The following is a 19257-nucleotide window of genomic DNA, read 5'->3' on the forward strand; positions in this document are numbered from 1 at the left end:
TCCCTTTGAGTGACAGATAGCCCAGCCCTGCAGTCCTTAATGGGGTAGAATGCCCTGCCATCCATGATAAGGACTTTATAAGAAGAGCAGAGTTAGGCCTTGAGCCTTTATGTACCTCTGATCCAAAAGGGTTCACCTGTGAGCAAGGCTGAACACACCAAGACATATGCAGTATTCATCATTAACCTGGAAGAATGAGGTGGTATGATGGGAACAGGAGGAATCTTCTTTCCCATCCTGGAGCATACGGGGATTTTCTTCACCTCATTCTCTCCCAAGGATTTACACGATCAAACACCTTGTGGGACAGTGTTCACCTCTCATTGCAGTCTTATTAGATCCCTCTGGCCTCCACTCAGCATTTCAGATCAAGGAAGAAGCCAACTGCTATGAATAAGTGTCCTATTGCCTGCGTTGCTGAGGGGATGAGATGAAGTTCCATGTCTAGTCCTTTCAGAGGAGAAGGAAAAGAGATAAAAATGTAAGGGAAAGGGAGGATCCTGACAAATTTCACAGAACACTAGGCGAAGAAAGGAAAAGGGAGATGCATGAGTTTTCTCTCAATCTGCCTGGATATGCCCAGCTTCTGTGCTACTTAAGGAAAGAGCATTTTAGAAACATCTTTGCAATGTTTGCATGCCTGTTTGTTCAAACCTGGCAGTCTGAAAAGAGGTTGTGCTTATGTATCTGAGGTACCTTTTGAAAAATGTAGAAAAGGGGGGGGGGCTGACTTCTCAGTGGAGATCTGTTATGTCCTACATCAGTGCAAGGGTAGCAGAGCCAGTGCCCAGAAAGGGCCAAAGAGCCCCAAGAAATTATGCTGAGGTCCCTCAGAGCAAGGGGAACCTAAGAAGTCTAAGGTTCAGTACCTGGAAGTCTGGAAGGTATGGAAAGAGTATCCACAGGACATAGAATGAGCAGGTATCTAGGAACACTGTATCAACTGTACAATAGCGAATGGAAAAAGACCTAAGATTTGAAGATGACACATCTGTGTCTCATATTGCTCTCCAAATGAAGAAATAACCCGCTGCTGAGAAACATGCTTTCAGAACTAAGATAAATTTTTATGTCGTATATTTAATGTGCAAAGGAAAGTAGTGACTCTCTTGCCATTTTCAGCCATGTATCTGTCTGAAATTTTCCAGGTAACTTTACCCACTGGCTCTTCTCAGGTCCTTAGAAAAATATTTGCCCAACAAATATTTTAAGCATATAGTCAGCACTTGCAAGGCTTTGAGTAAGAAGAAACTAGCTGTTTCTACTGCAGAAGGATCTGGTTTCTCCATTGTGCATCTGCCGGATTCTGTGCAAAACAATTACATGGATTTTTCTTAGTTTAGAGCCTTGGGTTCATTCTCGTAGCACTGCACAGGCACACTGTGGATGAGGTCGCATGGTGAATCCAGCCTCTGCAGTTGTGTCCAGCTCAGATTCTTTAACCCCAGGTGGGGGCTTAAAAGTAAATTTCTGGATCAAGCCTGTGAAGAAGATGAAGAGCTCCACCGTGGCAAGACTTTCTCCAATGCAGTTTCTCCGTCCTGCAATGCCAAAAGCATGGCCATTTACAGTGTGATTAGGTAAGAGGTAGCTCAGCTCGACAGCTCTTCTACTACTTGATAAGAGTAGTGTGAGGAAGAGTATAGGCAGAAATGCAAAATAGCACAGACTGATATTCAGCAGCCATCACGACTGGTTTCTGATGTAACAGCCCTCCAGTTTAACAGGCTCTGACTGTAACAGCCTCCAACAGGGCTGTTACAGTCAGAGCCTGAAAGGAATTGATCTGGGAACTGAACCTGGAAACCGGGCTTTCCAAGGCAAAGCAGGCTCTTGCTTGAAGGTGTTGAGTCTTTTGTAGTTCCCTGTGGTGTCTTTAGACAATACACCAGGGCCCAGCGTGCCTCCAAGTGTGGGCTGAGAGGCTGTTTGCAACTCATCGGAACCCAAGACGGATATTTCTAAAATATCCCCATCACTAATCTGTGTGCTGTTCCTAACAGAGACTCTTATCCTGTCCCCTGGCTACTGTTTTCTGAGTGGCACTGAGCACTCTGAGCTCTGTGCAGGATCAAACACTTTTGTTACCTGTAGAGAAGGGCAGGAAAGCTTTCTTCTTTACGAAGTTCCCATTTGCATCGAGGAAATGGTTGGGGTTGAATTCATCTGGTGTCTCCCATTGCGTTTTATCCAGCAGCACAGAGGTGAGCAGAGGAATCACTGTTGTTCCCTGCAGCATAACCACTTTCAGCTTTAGCCAGTGTAGATGTAGCAAAAATCTGGCTTTGCTCATTCAGTCTCTTAAATCATACCTCCTTTTGAGCTGCGTTTGCAAGCTAACTTCTACCTCTGAAAAACTAAATTCCAGGCTTTTATATGACCAAAAGGCTCTCAGTGGGGATACCCAGTTTGCTAGGATTACTATCTAATATATGATTATTAATAATGATTATTGGCTGTGCCCAAGTTATGCAGCAAAAGAGAGATGTGAGCCAGGCTTCCCTGCTGGCCAGCTGCTCTCTGCTTGCCTCTAGCAGGTAATGAGACAATGCTATGATACTCCAAAGTCAGGACGGTTTCACAGGGCCATGAATACCAAGGGAGGGAGTTAAGAGAATAAGAAAGATTCCAGGCTATGAGGATTGAATGAGAAATGTGAAGTTACAGGCAGTGGGAAGTTGGTTGAATAATCATGAAGTCACACTGCCATATGTCTGGACACTGAGAAGATGGGGAGGTAGGGAACTGGCTCCTTCCCATTAACAGCCCTGCATCTCTCCCTGTGACATTTCCTGTTGTGCGTCACTGGTGTGCTGCATGGGAACCACCCTACTCTTCGTCTTGAGAGCAGCATGTACCTTGGGGATGAAGTAGCCTTTAAAGTAAGTGTCAGTGGAGGTGCACCGTGGAACATGTGGCAGGAGGGTGACAAATCTCTGCACTTCATGGATCACTGCGTTGGTAAATGGCATGTTTTTCCGGTCCTCAAAGGTAGGCATGCAGCCAGGGCCAAGAACTCGCTCAATCTCTGCATGCACCTTTCCTGAAGTAAAAAGGCAAAGGCATAAATTGTGTTTCCCTCAGTGGTAAAGTACCTTCCAGATCCCAACCCCATCTGACTGCTGGCAGAATGACCCCAGGGCAGCGAAGAGCAGCATGGCAGGAGGTTGCACAGCCCCTGGGAGAAGATATGAGAACAGCCCAACAGATCCTTTGGTCCTGAATGGCAGCAAAAAATGCTTAGACAGAGATGGGCAAGCTTCAGGTGTGCAGATTTTGAAAGCTCTGGCACAAATGAGAAGCTATGAAGCTTTCACAGAGGATCAGCATTCATGAGGTCACTGCAGAGATCTAACAGCACTTTATGTATGAAAAGCAAAACCATAGATGTGTCTTACTCTGAATCTCGGGGTACTTCATCATCAGCAGGATGGCCCATTGCAATGTTGTGGATGTTGTCTCAGTGCCAGCCATGAGCAGGTCAAGTGCAGAGGCCAGTACATTTGCATCATAAAAGGAGGTATTACTTCTATCTTTCTCCTTTAGAGAAATAAAAAGAAAAGGGTAAAACTAGAATGGTACTTCTATGTTGCCTCTCAAACCCAGAGGCATATGATCACAGGATGTGGAAGAAAACCAGGAACCTGTATGATCTCCAGGAAGCACCTCCAACATCCACTCTTTTTATATGCAAATAATTCTACAGATAGTGTGAGACACATCTACTTATTAATGTTTTGACACTTTCTTTTTAGTGATGAGTGTCATGATAGAATGCCTCTCATTATCTATAAGGGACACACCCTGCAAGATGTCATACCATCCAAGGGGGTAACTTAGTCCTTAGAGGTGCTGGAGTGGGAAGCAGGTGAATTACAAGTCCTGTGATGTACTGCATTAATACTTCAGCATAGAAATGCTTCAGTTTTCAGTAGGAATATTTTGGCACTCAAGATTTGGCCAAAAATTTGAAATATTTTGACAAATTCTTTGGTTTTCCAACACCTCACGGCATTTATCTGCTCTGGGCAGTAGTGACCTAATGCACTCAGCACATCTATCCCACGTCTGTGGATCCTGATACGCCTGGGAAGAGATGAGAGGTGCCTGCCTGGTGCTGCAGGGGTAAAGTGTCACATGCGCAGGGGAGCTGAGTGCAGAGAGCGATTCGCGCGATGGTGACGTGGTGCTTGTGTTTGGGATCTCTTCTCCAGTAAGGAAGAGACTGTAACTGACACCTGAGGACAAGTTTTACACTTTCATGCCATACAGTTTAGTGAATTTTTTCTTGCTCTTCCTGCATTATCCAGTATTTAACAGGGATGAAAAATCTGTGTTACAATAAGAAAATGTTTACCTCTAATATAAATATTTCTATATAGACCTTAATAGAGCATGTTCATTAGGCAAGCAACTTTGAGTGTCTCTGCATAAGGTATCACACTAGGAGTCAATATATTGTTAAAATACCTCTTGCTGTTTGAATACTAATGCATCAATGTAGCTCATCAAGTTGTTTCCATTAACGTTTTTTTTGCTTTCCTTGATGTGCTTGTTTAAGATCACACACACCTCTTCTTTTTTTTTCAGTATCATCTTGTGAGGTTTGAAGAGAAATCCAAGGAAGGGGTAGAAATTAAATAACTAAAAAGGGAAAAAAAACAGAAAAACAAGATTAAAACAAAAAAAATAAATTCACCCATTATGTTGTAAAACTTAAGTATCATAATGGAAAAACCAATGACATGTTATTGGAGTCTCTCATTTTTTTGGTAACTAAAAAATTTTAGTGTATAAAACGTCTCCTCTTATTAAAAAATCTCTACAGAAATAAATGAGCCTATCAGACTTGTCTAGACATAGACTATAAACACGAATTAAAAAATACAATTAAGGGAAAGTGATAGTAAACTGGTGAAACAATGAAATTACATTTTTAAAATGGTAATAAAACAAAAAGATAAAGCATTACATTTAAGCAAAGAAAATCCCAAACGTTTAGCAAGCCAAAACACTTACGTTTTAAAGTTGTTAGATCATCATTTTTAACTTTCACATGAATTATAAATCAATTACACTCAGTTCTCAGCACCATTAAATTTCACAGCACAATAAATAGTTTCACTTTATGTGCAGGGGGGTTACTTACACCATTTCTCAATGTTATAAATAAACTAGCTGCAGAATAAAAATTACAAATCTCATGCGTTACCTTGCCTTAATTGGTTATAATTTTTGCTGCTTTCTGCAAAATCTAAGCCTGTCTTAAAGTTAAAAAAAAAGATGTTACCCTTTTTTTTTGTTGTTGTAAATAATTCTCATACAGGTTATAAATTCATCAGCATCAGAGCTTTTTTAAAACAGTTTTTTGGATGACTGTTTTTATATTAGCTTACATAACTAATAGTCCAGTCTTTGTGATGGAGGATTAAACTTGCTCAGTAAGAACCTCTTAGATGGAATACACTTTTTGTGCTGCTGTCTTTAGCAAGTATGCCCTCACTTTCCAGTTGATTTAATGCCATGTTGACTGCCACAGGGGTTGCCCTGAACAGTGCAATCAAGCCTGGATTCCCTCCTCTGTAACTTCACTAGCTTATTAAAGACTACCAAGAGACTAAAATACCAAATCCTAATAACTTCTAGATATGTGCAGACTTGTCCCTATAACAAGTGGTTACTTTTGGGACAGTCACATAGTGTTCAGCAGACATTAACTGACATAGGCCATGCTATTTCCAATGGTACATGCACACAGAAAGTCAGTATTTCAATAGTTTTATCACTGGTGTGTTTTAAAAGAAAGAAACCCTGGTCATTCCCTCCAAGAGGCATCTGATGCCCCTGTCTCTTCCATCTGAGACCTGTTTGGACTGCAAATACTAGGGAGTAGGAATTGCTCTTTTTCCTGCGTTTTGTTCTGAGTACTACTGGCAATTTGTTAACAGCCAGAAAAATACTGACGAAAAAATAAATAAATAAAAAGAAAAACTAAGCAGAATCGCTCTGAACTCTTCGGCAAAATGTGACAAACATTTCTGAGACACATACTAGGAAATTTTCCTGCAGTTACTATGAAATGTTGAGAAGGTTGCCCAAATTCTAGATCTGTCCTATATTAGGGTCTGTTTCCTCATGGGAGACTAATTAAACTGTCAAGTTTGCGAGATAATGTTACTAAAAATTAGAATCTATAGCGCGGATTTCCACTGATGCTCCTGGCTTTTCTCCCACTCTGCGTAGCTCCTGCTTTCTGCTAGCTAGGTCACATTCACACTTTCATTCTAGTGCTGCCATGTGATACTGGACTTTCTTTGCAGAGCACTATAGTATATGCAATAGGATTTCATAAAGGAGGAAAAACACTGAGCAAAGAATCTTAAGTTTCAATACCCTCAAGATTCTCAAACACTGTCCAGAACAGAAATCTGCTTGACCAATCAACTCAGACAAGGTACTGGAGCATTTCAGCACAGAGGGCAACTTACATGCAAGAATGGAGAGCCAAGAAGGAGCATGACTTCATCTATGAGTCTTAAGAGAGTGACAAATGTTGGGTCTTTATAATCAAACCTTCTTCCAAACAGTATAGCAAAAGTGATGTTGGTGGGGGCTGTATTCAAAAATCGTAATCTGAAAGGTCCTCCTAAAAATGAACAAAATCGTAATTGTATTTGTCATTTCTGGAGCAACCCAGAGGTCTTTACGGAGGCTCTGTAAAGCAACATAAAACAACTGATGTTCTCTAAATCTCTAAATCTCCAGCTCACCTTTGAAGGACTTGATCAGGTCAATAAGAAAATGAAGCTCTTCCAGAATCCTTTCCTCTGACAGTCGTTTTCCCATGCCAAGATCCCGCATGGTTGCCATGGTGAACCTGCGTGTTGTTTTCCAGAGCTCTTGAGAAGAAAAGAACACACCTGCAGAGGGATCACACCTCTTGTTTGCCAAGGTGATAAAGAAATACTGAAAACACAGCTGGGGAACACAGATACCTTCCAGACAATCCTCCTTGGAAAAGCCTGTTCAGGAGAGAACTGGAGCGCCCGCTGCAGGGGTGGCCTAGGCAGGCACATCCCCAGGTAGGTTCATTAGGGCTATAGCCAATTGTTTAAACATTGGCAAACAGTAGCTGTTCACAGTAAAGCTCCGGGTTTTGCTTGTTTCTATGTTTGTCTCTTTGCAGCCCTACATAGCAAAATGCACTTTGTATGGTATTTGTCTCAGACAGAGTCGTTTTTCCCTAAAAAACACAACCCAGCTGTTCCAGAGAGCAAGGCTAAGAGCAGATGACACTGTTTTGCACACATCACAAACATAACCCCCTTCACTTGACAGCTGGTCTTTTAGAGGATGAAATTTTTACTGTGCAGGGGGACAAGCAATGGGTGTTAGGGAGGCACCTTTCCTCCTGCAGAGGAGCTGCAAGAAGCTGGAACATGATGATAACTTTCAAGCACTTCTTTTCAATGCTGTGCTATGCTGGTCTGTCCTGGATAGCACAGCTGAAATTGCTCAGCCAAAAGAATACAAACTTGCTTGGGTTTAAGTCAGAAGTCCTCCTTTCCTAGGGAGCCTTCAAGGACTGAACATAGTCTATGTCTTCATACACTGGTTGGGAAAGTAGCATAGTGTGCCCTTCCCAACTGGGCCTTGCTATTATAAAATGAGAAGAAAAAGAATGTGCTGTACACATTCTATACATATTAGGTCATCAGATCTTTTCCTTTCAGCCCTGGATTAGTCCCTTCATTGTTTTTCAATGTCCAGTCTTGGACAATATATTACTTTTTAACATGCCGTTCAGAAACTTGCCAAAAATCTGTTTACAGAAGTAATTGTCTGAGGTATGAACAGCCCATGCTATTGCACTCTTGCCAGTTCTTGCAGTCTTTATCATGAGTCATGCATGATCCTGTCTTTGTCTGAACTCCCAGTTACTGCAGCAAAGAGACTGCATAAGAGCCTCTGCTTTCATGTGAAAAATAATTTCCACCCTCTGTACTGCAAAAAATCCTCTAAATGTGACCCAAGTGCCTCTAAAGGCAAAAAAATTACGGGGCATTTCTCTTAAAAGCAAAAAACCCCTCCCAAGCCCCCTGAAATGTAGATCTTGACTGAAAGGGTCTGGCTCAAGGCTCTTAAATACTGCTGTAATTCCAACAACGCATCTGAGAACAGCGTAGCAAACACATCCTCATCTTTCCAAACTGCTCGTACCATTTCCATGCTGGATGTGATAGAATATGGGTATAGCTGGTCTGTCTGAAAATATGTCAGCAGTGTTCAGAAGGGCTTCTTTTACTGCTTCATAGCCAGTCACCACCACGGTCCGCTGGAACCCCAAATGGACAGTGAACACAGGGCCATATTTCTCTGAAATCTATGGAGAAAGAAAAAGCACAGCAAGGAAGTCATCAGTGGAAGCAGTACATCCTGCCGTGGTGGTTAAAGAATTGCCTTCACTCGTAGTTCTGTGATCAGGAGGGCTGGAAGGATGCCAAAGCTTAAGCCTTGGGACACTCCAATGAAATAGAAATCAGAGCAAACGAACTCTGGTCTGCTTAACCTAACAGTTTCCCTAAAGTCAATCCTATTCTGAATTGGTTGTACTCGCACAGTTTGGTCCAGTGGGTTAAAAGAAGTAGAGCATAACATGACACTTACAATACTAACAATAGCACAAAAGCATTAAAAGAGGCCAGATAGCAAAGGATCAACTGCTGACCTGGCAGGTTGCAATGCTACAGTCCACCACAAGAGGATGAAAAAGCCAAGGCATCCTTATTTATTACAGTAAATCAAATAGAAGCTTTCTCACAATTAACACAAAGATGTGTAATATGACTCACCTAGAATGGATATATCAAGGCATACGAAAACATTGTACATTTGGCCTCAGAGAATTACTACAATAATATACTCTTGCTTCTACCACAATATAGCTTTCAAGATACTGCATAGCAGAATAGGTTTTATACCAGCCACTAAACCTTGATAGTGAGATTTGAGGTACTGGGTGGCAAGAGCTCTCTGGAGGCTCACAAACATGATCCTGCTAGGCCTTACAATGATTTTAAGACTTGATAGAGAGCAATGGCTCATATAAAACTATCATGAGATCTAGTCTGGTGTCCCATACGAGGAGACCAGTTCTGACAATGTAAACTCGAGAAGGCTTCAAAGTTTAGTAACCCCTGAAGCTGTGCCCAAGCAAACAGGTATCCCAGGCAGGGTTTAATCTGCACTTCATTATCCAGACAGTTTTTATTTATGCTGTAGCCAAAGTAATTAACAGGACATTGATTTTTTTCAGAGTGCCTAGTGCTACTAAGATGATGAAGGGACGGGAGGATCTCTCTTATAAGGAAAGGCTTAGAGAGCTGGGATTGTTCAGCCTGGAGAAGAGAAGATGCAGGGGGATCTTATCAACGCGTACAAGCATTTTGGACTGTGGCTCCTGTTTCAGCCAAGACCAGGAAAGGAGAATGTAAAAAAGACAGAGACAGACTCTTCACTTGCACCCAGTGATGGGACAAGAGGCAAGAGGCACAAACTGAAACACAGGAAGTTCTATCTGAACATAAGGAAAAACATTTTGAATGCAAGGGTAGCTGAGCACTGACAGATTGCCTAAAGAGACTATGGAATCTTCTTCTTTGGAGATACTCATAAGCCATCTGGACACAGTCCTAGGCAGCCTGCTCTAGGTGACCCTGCTTGAGCAGGGAGGTTGGACTAGATGAACTCTAAAGGTTCCTTCCAACCTCAACCATTCTGTGATTCTGTGACTCTGTGATTTTGGCCATTTGTTCAAAATAATATTTCAGTTGCTACATCACGTGCTGTGCATCTTTCACTTTGAAATCCTTTAGGGATTCTACTTTTAGGGAGGCTTTTCTATTTCATGTCATTTATTTGCTAATACCTTAAAAGCCTTCTGGCAAGTTAGCTGTCAAACCATTATTACAATTCCACAAGCCCAATATGAAATGTATTACACGGACCTGCCTGCAAGGGGAATGTCTTATGTGCCAAGTGTCTGCCTGTGAACATGGGAAGGCCAGCTAAAGTACAGCACATTATTGGGGCAGCAGTGGAAAGAACAGCAGCTGATAGCCCAGTGCTGCAGCCATTCCCCGGAGGAATAGCCCATGGCCCAGGAGATGTGCACATTTCCAGGGTGCTGCTCATACCAGGTCAGCAACCACTGAAGATTCTGCTCAGCCCCAGTGTTACCTGGTTTGTCTACCATGTTCATAGCCTCTGCCATCACCTCATAGCTCCTCTCCCCCAGGTGCAAGACCCTATGGCACACCTCTGTTTCCCCATCCCAGCACCTTCACATCAAACCCACCCTCATCCTGCTCACTGTTGCAGCTCAAGTAAATCCTCTAACTGTCCTCTGCCCTTTGGAGTTATTTACATCAGTGCTAGTCAGGGCAAAGCAGGCATGACCATGACTGCTCAGCAGCAGATTCCTTTCCCAGTTGGCTCTCTGATGCTGTGATTCAATGGGAGAAAAGTCATCGCTGCAGCCAGTCTGCCTGATACACACCTAATCCATCTTCTCTATGTTTGTATTTCATTAAGCTGCTACCGCCATGCTCCTAGGTCCTCATGTCCCCTCCTTTCGAACTTTGCTCACTCTTCACAGCAGCTTCATGCACCAACCCAATCCCCCTTCTCTCTTATCCACTTCTGCAGAAGATTTCCTGGTCTTGACCGAAACAGGAGCCACAATCCAAAATGCTTCCCAGTTCCCAAGTACTGGATGGTGAGCCCACTGTGGGCTGGCTGGTGGAATAAGAACAGGGACGAAGACACATCCACATAAGCATTCTGGAAGCCCCTCCTTCTACCTAAATAGTGTCAAGCAGGTTGGAGGGCTGCTGGCAAACTGGAATGTGATGGTATCAAGGTTTGGTGTTAGGTGATGAATCCTGATCAATGTGTGGTTAACCACACCCTGTTGTATTGTGATCACACTCTTGTCCTGACACATGGAAAATCCACAGTTCCACATTTTAGCCCTGAGTGAATGAAGAGGTTGAAATTTCCCCCTTTTTCTGGAACACAGACGCAAGGCACTTGTAATTCCTATGGAGAAACTTGTCTTAAATAACTCCAAGCCATTTGTCATTTCAAATGATTTGTCTAAATTGTGCTGTATTAATGCCTGTTCTCATGAAAAACTGGCACCATGAGTAACAAATACAAGATTTTTTGGCAACCACAATTAAGCATCCATCTTTCAATTTGGTTACACGGACACAAAACTGTATTAAAGTATGTCACAAGAAAAGAAATGCCAGAATTTAGGTCTACATGTCCTGACTAATGCAGACACACACAGCTTTCAATGTGTGCACAGTTCTTCTCATACAAGGACTTCTCATGTTTAATATAAGTCTTTGCAGAGTTGGGATTTAATAGTTTCCTTAGACATTTTGAAACCTTTATATCTTTATAGTTTTTAAAAACTGTATTTGGCACTGAACAGTTATGTCAGATCAGTTCCTGGAAACAAAGTTTTAAACTGTAAGTGCTAATAGTCACATCATTGAACACACTGATAACAAAAGATGTTTGTTCTTACCTTCATTAATGACTTATCTTGCCTTCGAATATCCAGCAAATGCAGGTTACCAATGACTGGAAGAGGAAATGGACCAGGAGGCATATTTAAAACTGATTGTTTCAAACCTTTTGAAACATAGAGCACAGCTAATAAAAGCAATATGCATAACCCACAAATAAAGAGAGACATGAAGGCAGCCATATTTTGGTCCTGCCCTTCTGACAAACTGCTGAGAGATATGTTTTAGGAAACTCATGTTATATTTATTTAAAGTAACTGTTATCAGGGGTTTTGTTGAGCTTTGCATAATCGTCCCCTCCTATCCCAGCTCTCCACAAAATTTTGACATTATGTCTGCAGAAGTCAAAGTCCAAACACTGCTACACTGCTAACTATGGTGCAGGCTTGCCGGCTCCCCACACAGTGGGACAGGGCAGGTTTGCCCTGTTTCCAAAGCCTAGCTCAGATTCTTCTGTCTGCAATAATTTGCCTGGCACCTGTGAGTCCCATATCTGCTTTATTACTAGACACTGATCATGAAATCTCTCTTAACGTTCCCTCTTCATTCCTCGCGTCCATTCCTTTTTATCTAATTATTCCTTGTTTTCTGAACACAGACAGCTCTTTACCTTCTACCTGGAATTTACAAATACCAACCCCAAAATAATCCTTCATGGTAGACAAGCATTAGTCATACCATGGTACAGCACAGGAGCAGCAGGTCTGCCTGGTGCAGGGACTTGTTCCAGGTCAGGCGTGAAGCTAAGTAGATAGCCTCTTCCAGCCTCTTCCACGTTCTTGTGTGCTTGCAGCGAAGCATGTTCTCCCAGTGAAGGGCCACAGCTGTTCGATCTTCACGAACAAAACATTCAGGTCACATTTGTTGCCACTGTAGGTTTGAAGCCCTTTTGTTACCTCTATGCTCTTCCTATGTATTGACTATCTGCTTGAATCTGTGCTGTCCCAAAGACCTATACACTGCACAGGCAGGGAGCCACCCCTCCTAATGTCAGTGTAGCTCTATAGGCTGCTTTTGTGTTGCCATTACATCGGTGGGTAAGGTTGTGTTCGCAGTTGGCTGCTTCACGTTCAGGTCCTTTGCTGTGTTTCTGATTTGCCATGATTCTTCCTGCCTCATTTCATCGATACCGGGCTTGTACAGTCAACATTGTGAGGCCACCCAGCAGCCCTTAGACTGATCCCTCTGAGGTGGGTTTCCAGCACCTCTGACCAGCACACAGGATCCCCTCAAATATTAGTGACATCAGAAACCTAATGTTCTCGAGGTGCCAGGCTTGAATGGTTTGCCAGTCCAGTGTAAAACACCTAAGAAGACACTTTTACACTTCTTACTCTTCCTTACTGCTGACTACATTGTGGAAAGCTCATTTAAATGCAGAGTTGCTGATCTCTCCATGTTTTCTCCCCATCAGAGGCTGATGAAAAACTAATTCACTGCTGCAAATTCCAGAGTCACAATTTAGTGACAGCCTCCCTTTTTTATCATTGAGGAGTATTTCTTCCTGTTCCATGTTATCTGGTTCCACTTTTGCTCTTCACACAACAAAAGTAATATAAAAATTGTGCCTTAGAGAGCTATATTATTAAATCAATATTGTAAAGGATCCATTGTAAAGGGTCTGCTGTCCAGCTGGTTTCTGGCAGCTTCTAACAGAGTGAGATCTGTCAGAGCCATTACAAGAAACACACATCACTTCTGTAAAATTATCCCAATCTCACAAAATATTCAACAGTTCTATAGGTGGGAAAAGAGCGTATGACACGTTTTTTGAGCTCTTCTAGGTCATAAGGATTTTGCACTCCTCACTGTGATATGAGATGGTGTTGGCCTTCAGGACACTTCGGGATTGTTCCAAGGTGCAGCAAACTCGGTATTTACAAGGGATGTAACTTGCATTCAAATCAGGAGCCTCCCGCACATATAAGATAGGCTGGTGACTGAGCTTAACAGCATCTCAGTTCGTACTCGATCCTGTCTTGACCCTTGGAAAAACTGCCTTGGAACAGTCTAACCAACACAAATCCACTTGTGTTATAAACAGTATTTTCTTGTGGTAAGAGCAGGAGACCGGGAGTCTGGCTATCTGCGTTTGCGTCTTTGCTTGGACAATAACTTTCTATGTGGCTTTGAGCAATCCACTCAAGGACTCTGCAGAGTACTGCTCTACCCCTAGGATGGGCAGCATCGCGGAGCAAGTCAGGGTAGTGCTGTGAATGCGGCCGTTGTTGCGGGAGCCCCTTCAGAGGGCTAGCCCCACTCCTGTGGAGCCGACTCAAATCCTATCCTTTTGCTACAGTCATTTCTGTAAGGTGTTTTGGGCTCTGGGAAGAAAGGAGGCTTAGCAGGAAACGGTAGTAGAAATTGCATCTTTTCACATTAGAATTGCCAAAAGCGAGAGGTGGAAAAACGGCACTTTGAAACTGAAAATGGCTTTATGATTCTCAAGGAGAAGTACCTAAGGAAGCAATCAGATTACCTATCCAGGAACCACCCAGCTGTGCGCCTGTTAGCACTCCCTGCTCACTCTGTGTAGGAGGAAAAGTTATTCATTACCTGCTGGGTAAAGCAACTCATGAAAGAGGCCAAGATGGGCAAAGATCAGAGCATCTCCATAGATGGTACGCAAAAACATTTTCACATGAAGATTTAAGTTAAAAATTAAAATGAAAATTAATCTTTATCCAGGAATCAATGATCCTTTTGAAAAATTAAACCTCTACAGTTGCTTGAGGGCAAGATCATTTCCCAAGTCTCAAGAGAAGTTACAGAAATGGAAGCACAGAAAAGATGCTTTTACACAGTGTGCTCCCTCAAAAACAGTCATAGATTTTGTAGCTGGGAAAGACAGTCATGCCTTGGCCTATGTATGATGCATTTGGAGGTCCAGTCTCTTCAACAGAGAGGATTAGCGAACAGAAGTGAAGTTGTCCTGCGTCACCCCTTGCAATCAGCAATGCATGGCAGGCAGGGGAAAAAATGTGCTAATCAGCCTATCTGGATGCTTTGTGCTTTGCATAGCAGGGAGTCTTGGGAGCAGTATGCTGCTTGTCCCCTGCTCCTGGATGGATCAGAACTGGGGAAAGCCTTCAACATTTTGCACTACAGTATTTTTCAGACGGATAAATCTGTCCTTCAAAGTTTCATCTGGCACTTTGGGGAAGCATCACATTGATGGCCAGCATATACAATAACCACACACATCAGGATGTGCTTTCTAAGCATGCAGCTAAGTCCCTGTCACATGCAATCACTTCCTGGTCTCTCCTGTAGGTATAAAGCTCTGATTCATCAAAGTCCTTTCTGGGCATTTGGCGGTTTTGAGCAACAATTAGTATAGGGTTTAATTTCTGCTCTCAGTTTTTTTACTCCTTCTCGAGGCTTCTGGATTCCCTCAATGACAGTGCTGAGCTCCTCCTTTCCCCTGGCCAAACCATTTTGAGGCAGGATTTTCCAGGCTTTTTAAATTCGCTTTCTCTGGCATTCTCATCTCATCTAGCAGGCCTCTAACACTCGAAGTTTCAATCCCACATTTTAGTTGATGCTTAAATATATACAAACACTACATATTTAAAATAAATATTTTTCACACCTCTCTGAATGAAGATTTCAGCTTTTTCTCCTCCTTTTTCTCTTGGTAAAAAATCTTCACTTTCCCTCTAGATCTGCTCTCTAATGGCATTCACAGCCAACCCTGTCCTGTCTGCACTGTGTTTACCTGCAGGGGGAAGCTCTGCAAAGCAGAGCCTTGACTTCCATCGAGAGGCCACATTGCCACCCCCAGATCTGCAGGAACGGCCACGTTCGCTGCCCACATCATCCCCTGGCACTTTGGGAGGCATCTTTCACACCATCGTGATCTTCCTCATGTCAAGGGAGAGGCCGAGACTGACTGTTCTTCCAAAGTAAACATTGCTCACAGGCAGGCAAAGTCCTACCTCCAAAGTTTCGTGTTGCTACACAGCAAACAGAAGCTAATCTTGTTAAGATAAAAAGGTCAGGCTTCCAGGCTGGGTTTTTCAAGGTGCAACCTTGAAAACACCATTTTCTCTTTTCCTCCCTGGCTACGACTGAGCCCTTCCTCCTCCCTGCCCGCTTTCCATGCAGCCACTGTCAAGCAAGCACAAGACTGGTGGAGAGCCATGCTCCCGAAAGGTGGTAAAGGCAGCAGGAAGCCGGCTGAGCACACAGCTAGGTTGCAGGACTCGTGTCCAGAGTAGATCAGCAAGAAAGGAGCCAGCGGGCCTGCTCCGCGTGGGTGGTCTCAGCAGCATGTTCGCGGGAGCTATCTGCTCCGTGGTGGTTAGGCCAGGCGCCCCTGGGAAGCTGCCACAGCTTACAGGCTTCCAAAGGAATAAAAGCTAAGTCCTTTTCCATTTATTTTTCTTTCAAACTGTGTTTTAATGTTACTCCAAACAGCCCTTTGAAGCAGCACAAGCTCCGTCAGACCTTTCTCTTTAGTTAATTAACAAGTGTTGACAGCCGTGACACGAGCTATAGCAGAGAAAAGCTGATGCAGCCCCTCCATGTGGAGCTGCAAAGGGGCCCTAGCTGTTTTCTTCAAGCAACTTCGGACAAAACTTGCAGCCCAAATCCTGCTGCAGACTGCAATGAAGCACCTACTGCAGCCAAACTATTGTTGACTGCAAAACCAGCCTTTAAGTCATTAATCTTTATCAAAGTCTGTCCTCTAGGTTAGAGCTGCCTATCACAGATTTCCATAACCTAGCAGAGCTCAGGACCACCAGTTCTTATTGAGTTTGCAGAGGTTTGTGGTTTTCTATTTAGACCCATAGAACAGACATTTGTTAGACGAAGGTTAAAGTGCGTAAATGGTTTAAGCTGAATACAGGCTTCTTTAGTTCTTTGTAGATTATCTTCAAAAAAAGGCCCATAATGTTTCTGCTGCACTCTCTCAGTTCCTGGAGTCCATCACTCATTTCAGCACTGCTAGCTGCTCTTCACTTACCCTTCACTTAAATATGAAGTGCACTCCGGCAAAAGAAATGTCATTGTCTCTGCTTTGTAGAGGGGGAATCCAGATAGGAAAGTGAAAGATTAGTTCAAAGGCCACATAAGACAGTGATAGAAACAATATTAGAATTGCAGTCATTGCTAACAGGCATACAAAAAATGGTGACAAGGTAAACTTGCTACTAGTGGAAAATAACATAACTCAGTCTATCATAATTAGGATATTTTATCACCCATGGAGCACACGAAACATCACTTGCAGTTGTAAATCCAGCCTATGGTTTTCAACCTGTACTCTCACAGTGGTAATGCTGAGAAGCAAACCTATCTTTCTGTTTTAACATTGTTTTAGACAAATCCATACCTCCTCTGGAGGAATTTTAGAGATCTGCAAATTGTGGCATTCGGAAACTACTAATGAATCACTGCATGCATCATTGACTTGAATGGCCAAACCGCACACCAAAGGGTCATGCCAAAATCACCAAAGGGGCACAATGTTTCTTTTCAGGTCAGGGACTAATTTTTAATCAGATGAGTAACTTGAAGTTAAAATGTAGCAGTTTTATCTGGTTGTGTTAACAGCATGGACAGTTATCATTTTGGAGCAAGTGAATGAGCCTCTTGCCTGTTTGAAAATGGAGATTATAGCGCTAGTCAACTTTATTGCCCTCCTGTAGTGATTCTTCAGGAATCAGGCAATAAATCCTTAGAGATTTGCTCAGTAAGCCATTAGCCAGTAAAAATCTAATCAGGTCACAGTCATAGGGTCTTGAATCAGAAAAAAAAAATCAACATCAATAGCTACAGTGTTATCAACCTCAGAAAATCTGGACATGTTTCAGAAGCTGCCAGCTGAACACTAAAAAATCACATCCCTTCTTGTCTTCATCAGTGAACCACTTGCACTGCTAAGCCAGCAAAAAAGGAAAAAGGCTAAGTTTGGTAGTGAAAAACTAGCATCATATCAAGTATGAACATTTTACAATGAAGATGACACACAAGATTTTTCTAAACAGGCTTTTCCCAGTCATTGAAAGAGTCTTAGAGCAGGAGATAATGGGAAGCAGAGACAGAAATAGTCAGTACATATTATGTGTTGCAATTTTAAGGCTATGATAACATAAATCTAGTTGTTGGAATAAAATCTTCTAAACCACTAAGTATTCATAAGTATTCTCCTTTCTATAAAGGAGAGCCCCTTATAATCTCAAAAAGTATACTAAGAAGAAATTCCTAGATCACTTCTCATCCCTTGACTTTGTTCATGACCAAAGCTGTGCAAATCTATGCAGATTAGCCCTAGATCTGTGAACCACCAGGTGTCACTCCCACATCACCATCATATCATCACTCTCCAGACAGGTGAGTCACCTGTGGGAAGCACCATCTAGTTCCAGAACTCATCAGATCGATGACCTTCCTAAAGCTTGAGAACAGGGGATGTCCTTAGCTTCCTATCATGATTCAAACATTCATTTCATCTCATTTAATTTACCTAAGCTTCAGCTGAAGAGAGGATGAGAGGGATTCAGAAGGAGCTCAGCTGTGGGATGAGATGATTTAGGGAAGATGCATCAACTCCTCTAAGCTCAACTCTCCTCCCTCTGACATCAGCTGAGTTTTCCCATAAGTTCATATAAGAGCTTGCCATTAACTTCAAACAAGAATTTGGGATGCACCGCAGGGGGCTCAATCCCCTATACAGGCTGCAGTAACGCTGATTTTCTTTTTCAGATGTCCAGACGACACTGTGTTGATTCCTCTGTTTGCTGAACACAGTGGTGAACTGTGCACTGATCTCATCAGCTCTGTGGGGGATTTCTGAGCAAGTGCAGTGACATCTCACATAACATTCATATGAAGACATATGCAACAGTGGTATTGGCAGGATTTAGCTCTAATTCGCAGCATTATGGCCCTGTAATGACCACACTGAGGATGATTAGCTGTCTTGTCTTTAAAAGGAGACTACTTTCTAATTGCTTCTTTAAAAAGTGTTAAGCATGGATTGTATTTGGCATGACTCAGTGCTGCATTTCTAAATTCAGTTTTGCTTGTGAAGTTTATTCTGGCTGTTTGGCTGGGTTGCATTCACATGCTATTTTTATTTTCTGATCATCAAGCCTGTTTACAGCATCGAAGAACAATATGGGAACAGAAATAAAGCTGGGACAAACTCAAAGGAATGAGACCATTAATGGTATTGCCAGCATCTCTGGCTTGAAAGAGTAAGAGGCCCTGCAGCTGTGCTGTTCCTCAGTGAGACTCAGTTCCTCATTCTGGTTATGTATTTCAGACACTTCAGTTGTGTTTGATTTACCCATCATCTGCAAATTTAACACCAAACTCATCTGCAAATTTAATACCAAACAGTTAAAATGCCAGCATGTTCTTAAACTGTTAGCTTCATATCTGTGGCATATTAAAAGAGAGCATATTTTCTAGAATACAAAGGTTGACTTGCTGACTATCACAACAGTATCACTTTTGGCTTGCTTAAATACAGTAATCAAAATATTTTGAACAGTAGCCCACAGCTACTGAATACTTTTCTGTCTCAAAATAGACACAAACCTCCTCCCACCTTCTGCCATGGGCTTTCTGGTCACTGTGAGGCTTTGGCAGTTCTGTCCTGCTTCCTTCCCTTTATTCAGTAAGTACAGCCCATCTGGTTACTGAG

The 19257-nt window shown here is 42.6% G+C and overlaps 1 protein-coding gene across 1 annotated transcript; it reads right to left on the reverse strand.

Annotated features, from left to right (window-relative positions):
* Positions 1-1353: 1353 nt before the first annotated feature.
* Positions 1354-11782, reverse strand: LOC134147092 (cytochrome P450 2W1-like). The gene is made up of 9 exons (XM_062587850.1): positions 11600-11782; positions 8221-8383; positions 6771-6920; positions 6489-6646; positions 4471-4644; positions 3399-3540; positions 2859-3043; positions 2089-2230; positions 1354-1541 (listed from the first exon to the last, which is right to left on the reverse strand). The coding sequence occupies exons 1-9, from the start codon at positions 11780-11782 to the stop codon at positions 1354-1356; spliced, it is 1485 nt and encodes a 494-aa protein (XP_062443834.1).
* Between the last annotated feature and the right edge of the window lie 7475 nt (positions 11783-19257).

Source organism: Rhea pennata, chromosome 15 (genome assembly GCF_028389875.1).
Source record: "Rhea pennata isolate bPtePen1 chromosome 15, bPtePen1.pri, whole genome shotgun sequence".
NCBI classification, from domain to species: Eukaryota; Metazoa; Chordata; class Aves; order Rheiformes; family Rheidae; genus Rhea; species Rhea pennata.